Raw genomic sequence first — 18,507 nt, forward strand, 5'->3', positions numbered from 1 at the left:
TATATATATATATAAAACTTATAAAATATGTTGGTTACAAATGTAAGGTTACAATTTTTTTTTACAATTCTAATGTTATAAAGTTATAAAGGGGCAGACTCCACCTCTTTGTTTCAAATTCTGACATCTGTAAATTACTCATTTATCCCCGTCCAAAAAGGGAATTGTAGTTTAAAGACCCAACACATTTTCGTAATTTACAATATCCCAAATGATTAAAGTATCTTCGATAATATTAAAAGCATGCATAATAAAATATATCCTTTTAAGTAATATACAATTTAAATTAATGATATAAAAAAGTCATTACATAATAAAAAATTTGCCTTTAAAAAATTAAAGTGTCAATCATATGAAAGAATATAATTATAATTATGTTAGTCCATTATATTCTTATATAGATATAAATATATACATCTTTTATTTAAATATCTTTGAAGGAATTGTTGTTGGAATTAGAAGAGAATAAGATGATTATGTAGAAAATATCATCAGATCTTATTATAATGAATGCATTTCAATACAAAATAATAAATAGGTTAATATGTGATTGATACGGATACCTTTTCATCGTCCACCTCCACCACTAATGATGTTGTTGTATCACTTAATTCCAGATTATGGTATATCTCTCTATTTCATTTCTTATTTATTTAATCTATATTTAAGCATTAACTTACAACAGTTTATATTATAAAAAAATGGTGGCATTACCATTATTAGTTATGATTGATTGATTTTAGGGGGAGAAATAAAAAATATAAACATTATATTTTTATATATTAACCATCATTATTCTCATTTATTTTGCATATTCCTCTAATTTTAAACTCAACCAAATGAGACATTCGAATTTGTATCACCTATTTAATATTATATATCTTGTAACTTTCCAATCTTTTTTATTTCTTTTTTAAAATTTTACTATTTTTTTCATTTGTAAAATTCAATCTTATAAGGATATTGTCAAGGTGGGGTAGAGAGAAAATTGAATGATGCTACAATGCTTTCATGATAAAGATACTGTCATAGCTACATTCTCATTAAGATGTACCATCAAAATACAAAAAAACTAATTACAATAATAAATTGGAGACAATGAAATGGTTGAAATAATGCATTTATCGAGGACAAATGTGAAGACCTTTTTTACATAGGTAATACAATAAGTGACCACCACATACATTGTAAAGACCTTATGTTTAAAGAGTTGACTCTATGCTAAAGGTGCAATAAGAAAAAGTATTAATTAAAAATATAAACAAAATTTGAAAAGGTTGAAACTCATTGAAACATATGCAAAGTAAAAAAATCTTCAAAAAGAATATTATGATAATGGACTAAGAATAAACCTAAATAATAGAGTTCATAAAAAGAATTAAAGGTTGAAACCAACATTAATAAGACCCATTAATATAGGTGATGTAAAGAGTTAAGTTCAGGAAAAAATGACTACAAATTAGTAAATGTAAAAAAACCGCAAACGTAAACTCCAATTTGGGAATCAATGATTTTACAAAGTAATGTAAAGCTAAGAACCATAAAAAATCAGTAAATGAATAATTTTTAAGAATCGGGTGAAACAAATATGAAGAAACTCATAGACCTTAAAGGTGGACAGTAAAAATGACTGATTTTTAAGCATAAAAAATGAAGAAGAAGAAATGTTACAAACCCAGAAACATTGAACATGCAAACTGAAAAGGACTAATCTTTAATCTTAAAAATTATAATAAGATATTTGAAACACAGACACCAAGAACATGTAAAAATAAAAGGTATAATTTTTAAACTTAAAATGAGACAAAAATGGAAGAAACTTGTAGACCATGAAAATTAAAATACATAATTTTTAAGTATAAAAATGACTTAAAAATCTAAGAAACACAGACCCTATGAACATGCAAAAATAAAAGGTCTCATTTTTAAGCATAAAATGAGACAAAAAATGGAAGGAACGGAGAAGAAAATGAACATGCATTTTTAAAAGGCATCTATTTTTTCGAAATAAACTTAGCAAATAATGATTTAGAGTTATGAATAATGAGAACCATTATTCAACAACCTTCATTTTCTATAATAATATTATTACATTTAACAAAGATGAGTTTCAGAAAAGAAGAGATTTTGATTTTGTTGAATAACTGAAAGAAAGATTTTGATTTTGAAGATTGAAATGGAGGTGGAATGAGAAAAGTTGAGAGAACAATTAAGAGAAGTGGAGAGATGAAATGAAGAGGTGGAAGTGGAATGAGAAAAGTTGAGAGATGAGGAGAGATGAGATGAAGATGTAGGGTGATACAGACGTGTAGATTAAAAGTTATCCAAGAGAGAGAAGGAAAACCCAGAGCAATTTCAAATTTCTTTTGGGGACAGTGAAATGAAAAAATTAAGACAGTGGATAGTTGAAAAAATGTAGTAATAAGAAAAGTGAAAGTTATAAGAGGATTTGCAATAAATGACAGTATATAAGAGAAAAGTGAAAGTTATAAAAGATTATTTTGGAATGACAAAATTACCCTTAAGAAATCCAAGTGTCAAATATATGGCCGTCTATTTTAGTAATTATGCTAGCCTATTGCGTTCTTATATAGATAGTGGATTATTTATAACATATTGGGTCCCGGATGAAAGGGAAAATATTAGAATCAATATTCATTCGTTAGTTCGAGTTAACTATTGTTTTGAAGAGTTAAAAAAAGTTGGGAAAGAGAGTTACTATTGAAGTATTTTTTTTTTATATGCAAATATATTAAAACTAGGCACAAGGGATGCTAACTCAATTATTATATAAAAGTTTAATACAAGTAAATGGATCAATACATTATTGTACAATAGTGTAGGAATTAAATCCTACATTTTTGGAAAGCCACAACCAAGATCTTATTTGGATCGAATCTATCATCTAGATAAAATTAGATATTCTCCCTCTAAAGATAATATTATCCCTCATACTCCAAGTAGACCAGATAACATCAAGACACAACATTCTCCACAAAGGTTTCCCTTTACCAATCCTGCAAAAAGAGTTGTGTATCTTCAGCGAGTCCACAATCATATCTGGTATCAAAAAATGAATTTGGAGCCAAAAATAAAATTATTTCCACACATTAGATACAAAATGGCAAGAAAGAAACATATGACCTAATTGTTCATCATGCACCAGACACAAAGCACACATTCAATACAATCATATAGATATTATTAACTCTTTTACATATGAGTTTAGCATCTTTTGATACCTTGTCCTCGGTGATGCATTTGTCGGGGTAAAATGCCACATGGTAGCCTTTGTCATCTGTCATATGCTTGGAACAGCCAATGTTGAAGTACCACATTTCATGTGCGGCTTCCAAGATTTCCTACAAAACAATCATGTTACATTAAGTACTCATTTGATTTTGGTCCTGGTGTGTTAGCACCTTTCTCTACATATCTATATTGGCCAGATGGTACACTGTTTAGTGGGTTACCAACATTATTATAATAATAATATATAGGTAGATGCTTGTGTGTCATAGAAATTTAATTTAAAAAGGGAGTTAGTATGTACACTTTCTTTTTGAAAAAATATTAAGGAATCAATGAATGCTACTTTTGCTTATAGTTTGAACAAGAAGGTTTCAAGGTCTGGTAAACAGAACGAGCTAATCTTCGACCTTGGTGGCGATAATTTTGATGTTTATCTTCTTACCATTGAAGAAGAAATTTTTTAAGTGGAGACTATTGCTGGTGATACCCATTTGGGAGGAGAAAATTTTGACAAGAAGCTTTTTAATCATTTTGTGCAAGAGTTCTAGAGGAAGCACAAAAAGGATATTAGCACTAATGCTAGAGCTTCTTGAGGAGGTTAAGGACAGTGTGTGAAAAGGCAAAGAAGACTCTTCCACTGCACAAACAATTGTGCAGATTGATTCTCTCTATAAAGGCATTGATTTCTGAATTTTGTATCACACATATAATGTTAAAATGTGTTTAGAGTCATTATTTTAAGGAGCCAAATTAAAGTGATATACTTCAAGTAAGGTATATGGCTATAGACATAATTGTCATAAAAATTATTATGTAGATACCTAAAGTCTTATTTCTATGATGGACGAAATTAGAAATTAGAAATAAGAAAATGAAGTAACATCACCTTCATGGAAGGATATGCACATCTTATAAATAAGGGGTTATGGTCCCCAATTGTAAACCACAACACAACACTAAACATTATGAACCACAACATAAGTTATTCTCTTCATCCCATTAGAGAAGAAACTAAGGCTAAGGGTGGTCTACAATTGGAATGTCAAATAACCTCTTACATGTTCTACTATGAATATGCATTTGCATAGAATGATAAGGGCATGGAGTTGATGGATACATGATGAAGGATGATATAAAGTTCAATTCACCATATTCTCTAGGAATATATTAAGGTACGCTTCCGCTCAAGTTTTATCTATATCTCTTCTCGATGATTTGACATGAAAGCTCTTGGCTATATGATGATAGTGTTCAACACCATTACTATGTATTATCCCACCATCATTAAAGTCTATTTGTTAAAGACTTTCCTACAAAACATGGATTTGTTCAGAAAGTGCATGCAACCTGGGGGGAAATGTCTTACAGACTCAAAAACTGATAAGATTCAAGTTCATGAGGTTGTTCTTGTTGGTGGTTCAATAAGGATTCCCAAGGTACAAAAGTTTTAGGATTGCTTCAATGGCAAGGAACTGTGCAGGAGCATAAACCCTGATGAGGTTGTGGCTTATGGTGCTGCTGTCCAAGCTGCTATACTGAGTGGTGAAAGGGAATGAGATGGTCTAAGAATAGCTTCTTCTGGATGAGATGGTCCAAGAAAGAGTAGATTTTATTTACATACACTGATAATCAATGTACAGTGCCAGTTCAGGTGTATGAGGGAAAGTATATATTAGATCAGAATTGTTGCTTAATAATGACTGGTTGAAGTATTGAGGTAAAGACATAAAACTGAGCTTGGCAGAAACTATATAAAAATAGTGGATCATAAACATTGTAAATAGATTGGTCCTAAACATATCTAGAATAGTGCATTGTAAAGGAGAAACCTGTCTGGGCGAAATTTCACAAAAGAACAAAGATTTTTCTACATAGAAATCTGACATTTTCATTTTAAGTTTTATAGGAAGATTGCTATACTTTTATGCATAAAAATTAGCAGTGTTTGCTGAATCAGTTGACTGCTTATATTCAGTTCAAACTAGTAACCTTATGTAATTCAAAAAGCTCTGAAAATTGGGTAGCCATGTTCAAGCATACATTTTCAGTCAGAAAAGGAACTCCACCAGTTAGTCTATTCTTAAGTGTATAACTTTTCAACCAATGCTAAGATATATGCTGCATTCAGCCAGGAAAACAAAATACATACATTTTTGTGTATATGAACCAATTTTATAGAATCTTTATACTAGTTATGTTAATCAATTTAAGCTGCATTTAAAACCATTCCCTACCCTGTAGCTATCACTGCTATCCTTTGCCATCACTTTGATTCTCTTCAAGCAAATATTCACACAAAATACACAAGACTAAGTAGCATGTTTAAGTAAATGCAAAGTTGCGCTAGTACGCCAACATCTGAGACGAGGACCCATTGGTTTTTTGAGATCAACCTTGACCCATTGGTTTTTTGAGATCAACCTTGACCCAGAATGAATAATATTGTCCAGAAATCAGCTATGGTCCAGTTACAGGTCTCAAACGCCTTTTGTAAACCTTCCCGAACCGATTTAATGTACCTGGGTTATTCCTTGTAACATGATTCATGAAGAGTTGATGTCTGTCAAAATTCAAATAATCATGCTTAAAATTTATGCATTCATGCAATACGACTAAGATTGCTGAGATGATGCATTCATGAAGAGATGATGCATTACTGATCACTTTATTGGGAAGGCAAAAAAAATCCTTTTTCCTCAAGGCTACATGCAAAGTGAACAAACTCCTACCTGGATGAAGATTAAGAAAATTACCTACCTTAATGGCATAACATTTTACTTGTGGTTATATGTGCCTAACTAGTCTAGAACTATCGTCAGAATGGAGTTTCAACAGCTCTATGTGCTTCACTCAATTTTTAATATATCCACCAACAAATTCAGTATGGTGAGAGACAGTCATACATGGTTGAGAGGTCAAAGAAGGCACTTATATAGCTGGTCTAATTAGTATATCAAACTAGATTATAAAACACAAAAGACTACAATAAAAAAATAAAAGAACATGAAGGAAAAATCACTTCGATTTTTTTTCATACCTCTCAAGTTCCAACTTCTGGATTACAATTCCATTCAGAAGAAGTTCTGAACTGTAAACAGCAGTTCCTGTAAAATTTAGTCGGTAGTCACATATAACGTCAATATATGATAAATCCTAACTACATTTCTTATTGAGAAGACGGAAGGTCTCAACACCTCTATTAAGAAAATGGTGGCAAATTGCATAGTCGTCTTCACAAGAAAGGATCAATATATCATCTGGGATCTTATCATTCTTGTCTGGACATATCTGACTACCATCCACTACCTGAAAAGCGAAGATAATTTATAAATGAACTAATTTATCAATGCAGAAGGCTGGGAACAAAACATATTAAATACTCCAAAAACACCCAACACTGCAACTAAAGGTCAGCTGCAGTTGTGGCGTGTTATATACAGGTGAATACACAACCTGGCCATGAACAGTTGTGACCAAGCTCGTGAGGACTTCCTTGTCAGGTTTAACATGTGGCGTGATGTAGACTCGTTTACCCTGTACAGTAAGAAGCTAGATTATTAGGTAACAATGATGAATGCATAAGAATTTGAGCACTACTAAAGGACATTTATATGAATACCTTCAGGAGTGGCTTCTCTCTTGCTCGAATGAGAGAAACGGGCATGCTAAAGTCTATTTCCTTTTCTTTTTGTACATCCCGCAGAATGTAATTTTTCTCATCAATAAAGCAGTTGGCTTGCCCACAGCTCTCAAGCCACAAGTGAGTCACCACAAATTTACCAAGAGCCATTGTTTCCAACATATTCCTTGTACGAGTAAATTTGTCTGCTATGAAATGTGTGGCCTCCATTAAGCTAGATGCAATAGAAATGTTGAACCGTGCCAAGATCTGAAGGGGGAATAACAAAATTATAGTTGGTATTGGTAATATTTAGCATCTCCAGTGATAAACATAAAATCACCAGTTTACCTTTTTCTGCTGCTTGATAACACTGTCATCCAAATGCTGGCTAAACAGAACTCGGACATATTTCATATCTCTTCGCTGTCTCAGATCTTTCCATGTCAGATCTTGTCTGAACTCAGATACTCCTAATCTGTTAAGCTCCTTGAAAAGGGGTGACTTTGGCAAGTTTTTGTTGCGCGGCCTTTTTTTATACCCGTTATATGTTTGTTTAGCATTTGAAATATTTACTCCTTCAGTTGAGGTGTCTAGAGCTGGATTTTTCATACTCTGTTTTGCGATGCTCTTTTTCGATGATATTTCAACATGTGCCAGCAATAAGGGATGCTTGTCATGCATGTTTTGAAATGTCATGGCATCGCCAGGTAAACCTGGTTGAACAGAATCCCACTGTAACAAGCATTCACCATTTTCAATACTTGAAATTTTGAGAAGTGGATGGGTGGGAGGTAAACATGATTCATCGACATCATCTTGGCCTTCTAGATTGCGAGTGGAAAGAACGTTTTCTTTTCCATCAATACACAAAATTGTAGGTGCATCAAGATTGGTTTGCACATTAACCCGCTTTCTTTTTCCTCTTGGTCTTTTTGGGTAAAGCCAAGAATCAATCCTTAAAAGACTGCTACATGCAGATAGCTGTGGACTAGTTTGAACCTGATGATTCAACCTGCTCTTCCTCGTCACCCCACATGAATTGGAAGGCAATTTCAGATATTTTGTCCTAACATCCAATGTCAATGAATCATTGACCAAACCATTCTCCTTCCTCTTGTGTCTAATAATGCCTTCCTCCTTGACACTATTGTTCCTCCATGTATGATGGCTTAGTGGATCTTTGATCCTTGTCCATGTGCTCCCGTTATTCCAATTTTTCTGTTCCTTGGCAGCACGTTGGAAGTTCTTATACTCTCCTGGTGAGCAACCCTGTTCGAATGAGACATTTTCACAGGATATTGGAGAACTGGTATTATTTTCAAAGTGTCCCTCAATATTTGACTTGCTTTCCATTATCCTTTTCATTTTCCTGGAGGCAAGGTTTGGATCCTGATTGTCAGTGTTCTTGCAAGAGGAAGAAGTTAGTGTACTAAAGCTACAGGAAGAGACATCTCTTTTGTTTGATTTTATTGTGATAGACTGTAAACCAGGTTTCTGTCTGTTTGCAGAAATTCCCAGATGAGATCCATTCTCCGTCAAATCACTCAAAGAGCCATCAAGTGCATTTGCTGGTTGGTGAGCATCATTAAAATGATTACCAGAAGGGGATAGATAGGCTAAGGCCTCCATAGCTTCGGCAGCTATTTGAGTATCTAAACCAATATCAGGCATATCTTCAGTATTTGTTACACTGGAATAGGCATCAACATTCTCTCTTGTTCCACTTGACTGAACATCTAACTCCTTGATAGGGTTATCATTTTCTGTTATGATTCCTGGTCCTTGTACTAACTTCTCTTGACATCCATTACCTGTACTACAGTTCCCTTGACTCTGAAGATGGGCACCTTTTTTCTGTCTTCTCGTATATGTCTCTCTATAGCTTTTAAAGTTTGAAGATGCTTCAATATTTTTACAAAAGATACCAGCTCCTTTGTCATTCTGATCACTTTCAACCAATTTGAAGGGTTCAATTTCCTCTTTTAGAGTTCGAACTTTAATTTTCTTGGCCAAACTTAGAGATCCTCTTGCACTTGGGACATAAGGTGATTTAACTCGAGTTCCCTTTCTATGCTGAACTCCTTGGAATAAATCCACACTGTTAGAAGACAAGTACCGATCCACAAAGCCAAGAGCATCTTGGGTTGAATTCTCCGGACTGGATGAGTGAATGTGATTTAACCTTGCAGGTAGATATAGATGACTGTTGTCATAAAATCTGTCAGCACCATTCAGAACTTCTTTGTCCCCTTCAAGCATATGATGTTCATTAAAAACTAATCCTTCATGAAGTACTTAAGAAAAACTCACTTCAGTATTATCAACATGTTAAGTCAAACAATAATAACTTATACAATGCAAGAATTATCAAAAGAAAAATATGGCACTCAATTTTAAGATTTATATAGCAAATGCATACCTATAGCATATTTTTCAGGAGTGGTGCCATATGAGACTGCTTGCCCAAGAGATGGCTTCGGCTGTCTCTTATGGAAACGCATCAAAGGACTTCTTAATGTTGGACTACTTTCATCCTCAATTAATCCTTTGGCAACGGTTACTACTTCACCATTTTCCATTTCTTCATCCTCACTATCAAGAACTACTTCTTGTTCATACTCACATATTGCACCACTTGTCATGTTCTCTTCAGGGTCTGAATCCTCCACAAGCTCAGTGTTCAGATTGAGATTTTCAGTAAAGGGACTATTATTAATCACTAGTGTGTCCTCAAAAAGCTCAGTTTCTTGAAACTGCTCATCTCCATTTGCATATTTGTTTCCACCTCCTAATTGTTGCCAAAACCATTGATATCAGGCTAAGCTTGATATTCTATCAATCTATCCATAATATTCCATACTCAGAACTAGAATAACAACTTTCACAATTACTTCTTAGATATATACATATATACATATATATATATATATATATATATATATATCAGGGAGCAAAAAACACATTTCTAAACTGAACCAATTGCAAACTCATAAGCAATGCCATAATGAGTGATCTAGAACAGAGTCGTTTAATCAGATCAAGTGCAAAAAAACATTAAACTCTACTATTTTGATTAGCATGTGAGTTTCAAACTGCGATCTACAACCACAATTATGACCATATCTGCTGCATTTCACAATTGCAAGCTAGGAAACATGGATAATGATAGGGCAAAATTTTACTAATAGAACATTGATGAAAAATATGTAAAAGTATCCAAGTATCTGATATGATACTGAAAGCTTTGAAGTATGGTGTTGCATACATTGTAAGTAACGGAAACCGCAATAACAACTACAACATCAACAAGTAACAGAAACCACAGTAATAACAACAACAACAACAACATATTTTATTTTCACTACAATAATGCATAGTATGTGCAACGTGTGATAATTTCAAACAAGATTAGGGAAATAAAAGAACAAAAAGTGGAAATAAACTTGGTTTGTGAAAATTCAAAAGCGCACAGCAAACTCAACACGGTGAAAGAAAAATCCGTTTATTATCTTCCGTTTTTAACATTTCCATCTCTCCTTTTAAACATGCTTAAACAGGAAAGGAATGATCGAAGTAATAGATTAAAATAACTTCGCATGAAATTCAAAATTTAAAAAGAAGGAACGAAAAATAAAATAAAAAATACCAAGTGGTGAAGGAGGTTGAGAATGAGAACGAAAGGAGTAGAATGCTTCTTCAGTCATTGGAGTATGAAAGTGAAGTTCGTTTTATAGGTTAAATGATTTTGTTTGAAGTGAAACCCTAACAGTGATCAGAATCTGATAGATAATACTAACGGAGATGAAAAGAAGGACAAGTTCGGAAAACACGGAAATGATCAATGTGGAGGGCGAAATGAGAATGAAATGACGAAGGGAATTCTTCGATTCAACATTTTGGAGGGAAACACCTCCATTTTTTATTTTTTTGAAGCGAGCTCCATACTTATTTATTGAGTGTTGAAAATGAGTATTGTAGCTTTACAAAGTTTGAGTAATTTTTTTTTGTGAGTAATTTACCTATATGGTGCACCTTGATCAGAAAATTACGTTTTTAGTGTATATTTTAAGAAAATTACAAAACTAGTGTAACTTTCCTGAAATCGGCAATGGAATTGCCGATTCTGTATTTTTTCTTGTCTGACTCCCCCAAAATCGCCACAAATGGGAGTTTTATTAAATTGTACTTTTTTTAGCCTCTCCCCCTAAATCGTTAATAAGGGAGATTTATATATTATTTTTTTCCTCTCCCCTTAAATCGGCAATGAGGGAGTTTTTGATTTTTTTTTAAATTTTTCTCATTCCCCTAAATCGGCAATGTGGGAGTTATATTATTAGTTTTAGAGTTTATTTTTTCAAGCACTAACCCTATCAACACACAACATAATAATTTTAATTATTTAAACAATTAAAATTTTAATTTTCTGGAATGACAAAAATAATGAAATATTTTTTGCAACACTAATATTATATAAAAAACAAAATCTAACACTATTAAAATTTTAATTATTTAAACAATTAAAATTTAATTTTCTGGAATGACAAAAATTATTATGTTGTGTGTTGTTAGGGTTAGTGCTTGAAAAAATAAACCATAAAACTAATAATATAACTCTCACATTGCCTATTTAGGGGAATAGAAAAAATTTAAAAAAAAAATAAAAAATCCCCATTGCCAATTTAGGGAGAGAGAGAAAAAAACAAAAACTTCATCCATTGTCGATTTAGGGGAGAAGAAAAAATATATAAATCTCCCCCATTGACGATTTAGGGGGAGAGGCTAAAAAAATTACAATATAATAAAACTGCACGTAGTGCCAATTTTGGGGGAGTCAGACAAGAAAAAATACAGAAATTGGCAATTCTATTGCCGATTTTAGGAGAGTTACACTAATTTTATAATTTTCCTAAAAGGTGCACCAAAACCATAATTTTCTGGTCAATGTGCACCATATAAGTGAATTACTCTTTTTTTTTTTTTGTGCATCAACTTTCATCAATTTTAATTAGTGTTTTGGTCTGGACCTTTAAAACAAATACTCATATTAGTCTTTCCATTATTTTTTGTTAATAAAATTGCTTATATATATTAACTGCACTTGTGGCCACACATGGTGATTATTTGGAAAAAAATTCAAAGTGAATGAAACGACGTCGATTTATGTTATCTTTCTCATCACCTCCAAAAAAAAAATTCACTCATTTTAGTACATTAATAATATTTTAAATTTGTTACAAACTATGTAGGTCCATTAGGAGTGGAAATAGGTCAGGCTGCCTAGTAGGGGCCTATTACCTGGCTTAAAAGGCTAGATCAGACTAAACTTTTTTCATAAACAGGTTAGACTTAGGCTTTTTGAAAAGCTTATTTAGTTTAACAGGTCAAGCTTTAGGCCATCCAAAGGGTCTATTAAGCCTAACAGACCACCTATTTACTTATATCATGTAATAATGTTCATATTTTATATTTTTAATATATAAGTAATGTTATTATATATGTAATTTTAATATAAAAATGTATATAAAAATATAATTTAATTGTTAGGGTTATAAAAATCTATTTAAAAGTATGCATGTTAGTTATTTAAATATAGACATGATCACCTATTTCAATATAATATAGTATAATAGGCCTTTAAACAGGGCCAGACCAGACTTTTAAACAGGTCAGACCTAAGCTTTGAAAAAAAAGAAGTTAAACAGGCCAGTCTCAGACTCCTATATGTTATACAGGCTCGGCCTATTTAAGACAAAGTCTGGCCTGACCTGGCGTGTTTCCACCCTTAGTAATCATAGAAAACTTTAAGCATAAACATTGTATATTAATTTATTCATGTTAGATATGAGTGATAGAAGAACTAATACATTTTTTCTCTTTGCGAAAATGGTAAATTATACTCGAAATTAGCCTATTAAGCAATGTTACTTTATATAAACTAAATGGTGTGGGGATGATTCCATAATAGGATAATGTTGATTATCCCTTATTTTATAGGATTGTTTAGGCTCCATGCATCTATTTTTACTAAGAAACTACCAATACTTGTGATCCAAGCACATAGAATACAACTTGACATACATAAAATTCAGAGAATGCATTGTTACTAAAGTGTAAAATGAATATTCTGACAGTGTAAAAATTTATACACAGTCAGTGCAATATTCACCATTCATTTGTAATACTTTTATTTAAAAGTCAATAATAATTAAAAATCAATGGTGGATGATGTAGTGACAGTGTAAAAAATCTTTACACTGTCGATGTATATATCTTTTTCCCTTTACTAAATCTCCCATCTTCTCCTTGTGTACTGGCCCAACACTATTGAGTCACTAAAGTATATATAAAAAAGAATTAATATCTAATTTGGTTCCTTGAGGTTTTTTGTTGTACAAACTGTAAAATTGTGCAAGGCTATAGTATAAAGACAAAGTTGATATAAAATACATGTATCACTGTAAATTATTTACAGTTGGTTTTATATTGGGGAGGTAGGATATATATTGGCTATGATGATTAAAGTAGAGATATTGAAAAACCAAATGGATTTGCACATGGTTTTTCATTATTTAGAGAAGGGGTATGATAAAGTGTCTGGGAAGATAGATAATATAATTGTTCAAATTGTATTCATTCGAGCAATCAATGATTTATATGATTCAATCAAGATTAATGTAAGAACGCAAAATGAGGTCATGGAAGATTTTTCCATTATTATAGGACTACACCAAGGGTCAAGATTGTGGCCCTAATTATTTACATTGGCCATACATGTGTTTACTAAGCATATCCAATAATATGTGTCATAATGCATGCTTTTTGGAAATGATATTATCCTAATCGACTGGAGTGAGAAATTAAATGAAAAACTAGAAAGATGGAACAAACCTCAAAAGCACATGACTTTTGTATAAGTGGAAGTAAAACATATATATATATCTATAGTGTAAGTTTAACAAGAGGGGATAAAGTATCATGTATAGGTAAAATTGGAGATTATATTACGCCACAAGTCACTAGATTTAAATATATTATGTCAGTCATACAACATGGTGGATAAATTAAGGGAAATGTAAATCATAAGATTCAAGGGGAGAGAGTAAAATGATGGAATGCTTAAGATGTCACATGCAATAGAAATGTGTCATTTAAGCTTAAGCATAAATGGGAATTAATGTTAGACATTAAAATGTGAATAAGAAAATAATCTTCATGTATGAAGAGTCACTAAAACACTGTTTATTTAAACTAGAGTAATTTTAGTAAATTTATTTTTTGTTATGAATTTCTCGTTTTTGTCCTTGTTGCTTTTGATAATAATTTATGGGTTAGGGTGGAGGTGTTGGTGGTGGGGCTGGGTTCTTGAGAAGATTAATGGGTGGTTGTGGGAGATGGTGGTAACGATATAAGGAAGGTGGTGAATGGGTTGAAGAAGGATAAAGATGAAAGGGCAAAAGCATCATTCCAATAATATAAGCAAAAAAAGCATCAATACATAAAACTCAATGATGCATGAAAGAATCACCCATGAAAGAATAATGAACATGGGTCTGTGATACTTCCTTATTCTATTTGTCACGTCTTAGTCTCAAAAATTTTCTCGTAGGAAAATAATCCAAATGTCATGAAAATCATACTCCTCTTAACAAAGAGAAGCATATATATACAAACAAATAAAATAATATCCTACGTGCGTATAGGGTGATTCTACAAACACTGCCCATGATCACTTACCAAGGAGAAATGACGTAAATGTCAAGCCATCATGATTTTAGACTAAGTAATACACAACAATGAAAGATAAATAGCCATGTGTAGAACCCATTATGACGCTATGGCCATATTGGGAGGCTCGGCGTCTTCTATTGCCACACCAATTATTGTCTTTGGTGCAATGAGCCACATCGACTGAGATACATGACGGATGGATCAGCTGAGTTAGACTCTCTTATATGGAGGGTGTTGCTGATCTTTTTTATTGGTATAACCAAATATATCTCTCACTCTATGAGGAAGAAACTAATCCCTTTCGGGATGTGTGGTTACCCTCTCAAGAACTGTTGCTTCTAGAAATTGAACTTTTAAACTTTGGCCTAGTATGATACTTGTTGATCTAAGTATCAACATTGTCGATGGAGAATGGAAGAAGGTTGGCGGTGATGAACACTACGCTTTTCATGGGGAGAAGATACCTTTGCCCTCCATACCTTGATTCTATTGAGTTTGTTGGACTAGATAGAATAAGGATTGTGGCTAGAGGAGTCAATGCCCAATGCAGAAATGGGATCGGAAGATCATGATGATGAGGATTTCGTTTCTTGAGCAAACAGGTAATGACACAACAAAGTCTTTTTGTTTATACTACATATGTCTAGGAATCATAGTTATTTTGTTTGGGATGATATCCCTTGTGATGCAACAGAGTATGCTGTTTAAATCTTTCAAATTCATGGCTATGTATATGTACCTTTCTAGTAAAGGAATCTATTAGACTAGTATCGACTCAGTAGTTATGTTAAGTTTCTACCTACTAACCTACACTATAGAGATACAGATATTTATGTTGTTGCCATCTCAATTTCATTACATTGCACCCTCGACTGCATTAGATTTCAATAATCGTGAATAAATTAATAAATACTAACTAAATGGAACAAAAAAAGTCCATCTTCCACGCTTAAAAATCATTCTTTTAATTGCTAACTTCATTTTTATTTAGCATAATCATTCTTTTAATTGAGACAAAGAATGACATAAGCTTTCTTATATATACCACTATACCAGTATCCCTTGTGTAGTTAGTCCTTGAGTCATGTTATCTTTGTCACAAGCAATCTCATGTTTGCGCCAGATCCTTTGTTTAAGTTTTAACAGAAACAATAATTAAAAAGGGAACTTACCCATCCCCTTCTCAAATCACCTGTTCAAAAATAGAAATAAAAAAATACACACCATAGATAGTACTAAAAGATTACAACATCAGATACATAAACTAAAAACATAAGAACTACACAATTTCATGGGGAAAATAGTTCATAAATGAAAGAAGAAACAACATATGACCTTAGCATACAATAGTGAAATGACTCAAACCAAGTGAACAATAAATAAAATTCAACTAGTGAATTGTTCTATACGTTGGGCAATCAAGTTAACAGCAGCATTAGCTGCTGAGAATGCTCCATGAAAGCTTTCTTTGTAAGAAATAGACTCTAATTCATGAGCCATGTTCAACAAAATGGTACCGAGGTCCTTTTGGTTCTTTAGTAAGGAATTATAGTATGACTTAGCAGCAACTTTGCTTATCTCCACATTGGTTTCTTCTGGACAATACTCATCATCCAACCATTTATGTAAACTAACCCTAAGCCACTCTGATTCCTGAAAAACATATGCAGCTACATTTCAACCATTGCTTCCTCAGTTCCTCTACAACTTCGATACATAATTCCGAAATTCGGATTAAAATGATAGTAATCTAAAGCATGTTCAGTAATGCAATAATCACATGTTTTTCAAAAGTTTTCTCCATGGGATTTTTTTTATTATAGATTATTTGAATTCGTTCCGGACCCGAAACTAGTCTAAGACTAACTTGAGAGATCCATAGAGAACGGCTTTGTATCACATTTAACCTAATCCACATTACACTATAAAGAAGAGAACAGGCTTCAGGTATACTCTTTCTTTGGACATTCATATTAAGCATCCTACTAAAACTTGAGTGTTAGAATGTCTTTACATGCAGTTGCATCTCGGACCGAACCAGGAGTTCAACCCCAAAATCTAGGTCAGATATAAAATACAGAACAAACTAAGTTTGTATTCGGCATTGGTTTTTTAGGCGAACTCGATTTTGAAGTCGCTCGTCAAAACTCAATTTCAAATGCCCGACACTAAACCAAGGGTGAAGGTCACAGCTTAGTAACCAAGAAGTCAAAGGTTCAAATCTTGGAAACAGTCTATACTCAAGCCTCTCACTGTGGGATCTGGGGAGGGTTTATGTATGCGATCTTACCCTGCAAGTGGAAAGAGTGTTTGCAGAATTGGAACTCATATCTCATCACTAAATAACAACCTTCTTACCGCTGAACCAAACTCACCTCTTCAACAATAAAATAGCTAAACATAATTTAGTTACTACTAATTCCCTTTTAATCATAACTAACCTCATAAAACTCAATTCATCAAAGCTCAATTTAGAAAATTAGTCCCAAGCACAGTTTTTAGTGTTAATGAAGAAAACGAGTACCTGCAAGGCAGTGGTTGGGAATAACCAAGGTTCAGGAACCCGAAGCTCTTCAACTTGGTCTGGTTCTTCATTATTAGATTCTGTGGATGAATGAGAATGGGACCTAACAAGTGTTGGTAAATAGGAATGAGTACTGTGAAGAATTGATAAAGAAGAAGAACGTTGGTAAGTTGTGAAGGTAACGGAAGAAGAGGTTTGGAATGAGGTGATATAAGTAGATCGTGGATAAAGAATTATGGACTCGCACGAACTCAATTTCGTGGATGTTATCGTCATCTTCATGGACATGGTTATGGTTTGTCTCCTCTAGTTTCTTTTCTCACTCCACAACTCAAACTCATTAACTCAACTATATCTATCAATACATATGCACCATTCAGAAATTGACAACGGTGTGTTTTGGATTATAATTTGTGAAATGAGATACTCTGTCCCGCACCCTATCATCAAACTGTGTTCCGGTCCAATCAACTTTGAATAAGTAATATAAAAATATGTCATTTTATTTTTTTAAAAATTCTATTTACTTACGTGTCAATTTTAATGGGTGGAAATAAGAAATTGAGATAGTTTTTAGGACAGGTATCTCTGGTCATAATTTCTAAAGGGTAAATTTTAGGGAACATTTGTCCTCGTGTGTATTCTATTCCATGTTATGTGAATCACGTAAATAAAATAAAATATTAATATTTTTATATTATTTATTAAAATTTGATTAGTTTGGAATGAGATATCTGTAGGTAGGGATGGCAAAATGGGCTTGATCCGACGGGCCAGCCTGTTCGGATAGGTGTTTTTAGTAGGTCAGGTTGAGGATTTTAGCCCAAAAGCCCTAATTCAACCCGTTTCAGAAGCCTATTTTTTAGACGGGCCATAGAGGGTCGGGCCGGGCTGGCGCGACGGGCCAACATTAAGATTAAATTTGATTTGTCTATCATGTTGTTCATTGCAATTAAGATTAAATTTTACAATTTTAACCTATGTTTGGATGCTTGAGCATATAATTCTTATTTCTCTTTGTAAAATGAACATTTAATATCGCATTATGTAGTTATCTATTATCTTCACTCTTATCCAATTATTGTACTTGTTATCAGATAAAGGTAGAGTTTCACTGACAATTGGGGTTGTTTGAATCAAATTTAAACATTTAATTAATTGAAATGAAAAATTGAAAACTCAAACAGAACTACTGATTTTGATTCCTTTTGGAAAATTAATTGAATTCGACTTGATTTCAATTTATATTTTTAATTAGTCGAATTCAAATTAAATTGAGTAATATATATACTTAATTGTGATTGATTTATAATATAATAGTTTTTATTCTTATACACTTTTTAAAACTTAGGAGTTATAAGCTCTATTGTGAACTAGGAGT

The 18,507-nt window shown here is 32.7% G+C and overlaps 2 protein-coding genes across 3 annotated transcripts; both read right to left on the reverse strand.

The window, feature by feature from the left end:
• On the reverse strand, positions 5,352-10,810 carry LOC109328855. 2 transcript variants are annotated; one of them, XM_019562472.1, is made up of 8 exons: positions 10,521-10,810; positions 9,294-9,662; positions 7,223-9,123; positions 6,872-7,141; positions 6,706-6,786; positions 6,447-6,558; positions 6,290-6,356; positions 5,352-5,812 (listed from the first exon to the last, which is right to left on the reverse strand). In XM_019562472.1, exons 1-8 carry the CDS (start codon positions 10,576-10,578, stop codon positions 5,710-5,712), a joined length of 2,961 nt encoding a protein of 986 aa, XP_019418017.1. In that variant the 5' UTR covers positions 10,579-10,810; the 3' UTR covers positions 5,352-5,709. The 2 variants fall into 2 exon arrangements, with proteins under 2 accessions (XP_019418017.1, XP_019418016.1); XM_019562471.1 differs by having other exon boundaries at positions 7,223-9,168.
• Positions 15,812-17,455, reverse strand: LOC109329018. Its single transcript, XM_019562678.1, has 2 exons — positions 17,127-17,455; positions 15,812-16,255 (listed from the first exon to the last, which is right to left on the reverse strand). Exons 1-2 carry the CDS (start codon positions 17,412-17,414, stop codon positions 15,989-15,991), a joined length of 555 nt encoding a protein of 184 aa, XP_019418223.1. The 5' UTR covers positions 17,415-17,455; the 3' UTR covers positions 15,812-15,988.

This window comes from Lupinus angustifolius, chromosome LG16 (assembly GCF_001865875.1).
Source record: "Lupinus angustifolius cultivar Tanjil chromosome LG16, LupAngTanjil_v1.0, whole genome shotgun sequence".
Lineage (NCBI taxonomy): Eukaryota > Viridiplantae > Streptophyta > Magnoliopsida > Fabales > Fabaceae > Lupinus > Lupinus angustifolius.

Coding starts and splice junctions, on each gene's coding strand:
- LOC109328855 (XM_019562471.1), bottom strand. CDS start 10,578: ATGACTGAAGAAGCATTCTACTCCTTTCGTTCTCATTCTCAACCTCCT. Junction 7,142..7,222: donor TTATCAAGCAGCAGAAAAAG/GTAAACTGGTGA, acceptor TTCCCCCTTCAG/ATCTTGGCACGGTTCAACAT. Junction 5,813..6,289: donor CAGAAGTTGGAACTTGAGAG/GTATGAAAAAAA, acceptor GAATTTTGACAG/ACATCAACTCTTCATGAATC.
- LOC109329018 (XM_019562678.1), bottom strand. CDS start 17,414: ATGTCCATGAAGATGACGATAACATCCACGAAATTGAGTTCGTGCGAG. Junction 16,256..17,126: donor TCCCAACCACTGCCTTGCAG/GTACTCGTTTTC, acceptor TATGTTTTTCAG/GAATCAGAGTGGCTTAGGGT.